We start from the raw sequence: 1,607 nt of genomic DNA, 5'->3' as shown, positions 1-1,607 counted from the left end.
CGGATGAGACAATTATTACTTTATAACACATACTAACTTTACTTTATTTAGAACAAAAATTAAAAAAATGAAACTTAGACTAACAGTAAGTGTTTCAATCTCGCTCCCCACAAACCATGTTGATGTGAATGTGCAAATTTTCAAAGTGTAACTCATGAATTAGTGTCTAATCAACAATAAGTAGAAAAGACTCTAATGTGGGATTAATCTTTACCATGTCCATTTGTTTTAATGTTTAAAATAATCTATGGATATTAACTTAAAAACAAAAAAAATTTAATTGATGCAAAAATTAAAATCCTACCAAACTTATGTCACACTTTGTCCTCAAGGTGTGGAGAAAAAAAAATGGCAAAAATACTAAAGCCTAAAATAAAACATAAAGCTGCTAGCAAAAATAAAGAAAAGAACTGAAGAAAACTAAAAACAAAAAATAGAAAACAAAAAAAAGAAAAAGAAAAAGAACACACCCGGGGATCGAACGCAGGAAGATCTGGGATAGAAGGATGTGATCTGCGCACATGCATGCACACGCGTGTTTAGCTGTCGGATGGAAGCCTGGCAATTACTGCTGGATCGCAAAGAATGAACAGAATGAGCAGCCCACTTGCTGAAAGATGCTCATAAGACCAGTTCCACCGGGGTTGGGATAGGCTGGCACACAGCCAAAAAAATGGCCCGGCACCTCGGGAAGTCTCTCCAGCCCAGCAGATTGCCTGGCACCTAGCCCAAGCTGGTCTCTAGGCCAGTCCAAAATTGACAGACCTTAAGACCAGCCTGTATGACGCCATGCTGATGCCAGCTCTTCCGTTCCCACAACCTTTAACCTCCAACAGGAGGACTTGAACACCGGGAGTGGATTGCCCGGTGGCGCGAAGGGTGGATCAAGAAGAAACGTCCTTGGCGGTGTGGAAGAAAGCGGCAGAGCAAAGAATAGAAGCAATAAACGCAAAGATCCCCAAACCAACCATCGTTGAAACTCCGGCCACCGCCAAATCCAGTAAGCTCTGGATGCTCAATCGCATCATCCACATCATTTCTTTCTAAGTTTAACACTTGATTGGCAAACTGGAAAATCTAAATTGGTTTTTTTTTTTTTTTTTTTTTTTTCAAATTTCAGCTTGTGAGAGGATTGTGTTGCTCCGACTCCATTTACAAAAGCTGAGGAGGTGAGGAGGCAGTGAAGGAACAAAAAGAGAAGGAGGAAAGAAATGCAACAAAATTACAAAGAAATTTTCTCGGAATCGGGAAGGGGAACTTCCACTTTTTGGGATGGTGTGCTTTGATATTTTATAATAAAAAATAATAATATTTTAATAAAATTGACTAGGCTATTTTTTGTTAGGGGTGGAGATGCTTTGGCCTATTACTATTTATTAGGGTCTATTACTATTCACTTGAGTGGATAAATGAACTAGGTGCTGGCGCAAAGTTTTTAGGGGTGGAATTGCTTTAAGGCCGGGCCGATAGCTTTCATACCACAGCCCACTTGGCTGCACTCATAGAAAGAAACCCTAGTATTCTTTAACCCAACATAGGATAGGATGCTCTCCTCAATTGTCTCGAGCCCAGGGCAACGACTCTCTGCATCTCCTCAACCCCAGAGC

General features: G+C 40.3%; 1 protein-coding gene across 1 annotated transcript; it reads right to left on the bottom strand.

Annotated features, from left to right (window-relative positions):
- Positions 1–816: 816 nt before the first annotated feature.
- Positions 817–1,227, bottom strand: LOC137736600 (uncharacterized). The gene has a single exon (XM_068475839.1). The coding sequence runs from the start codon at positions 1,035–1,037 to the stop codon at positions 885–887; it is 153 nt and encodes a 50-aa protein (XP_068331940.1). The 5' UTR covers positions 1,038–1,227; the 3' UTR covers positions 817–884.
- Between the last annotated feature and the right edge of the window lie 380 nt (positions 1,228–1,607).

Source organism: Pyrus communis, chromosome 6 (genome assembly GCF_963583255.1).
Source record: "Pyrus communis chromosome 6, drPyrComm1.1, whole genome shotgun sequence".
Lineage (NCBI taxonomy): Eukaryota > Viridiplantae > Streptophyta > Magnoliopsida > Rosales > Rosaceae > Pyrus > Pyrus communis.
Note: the sequence above shows the minus strand (reverse complement) of the source record. Positions and strands in the feature narration are given on the sequence as shown.

What these genes read in the sequence shown, in the direction of transcription:
- LOC137736600 (XM_068475839.1), bottom strand. Translation starts at nt 1,037, where the DNA reads ATGATGTGGATGATGCGATTGAGCATCCAGAGCTTACTGGATTTGGCG.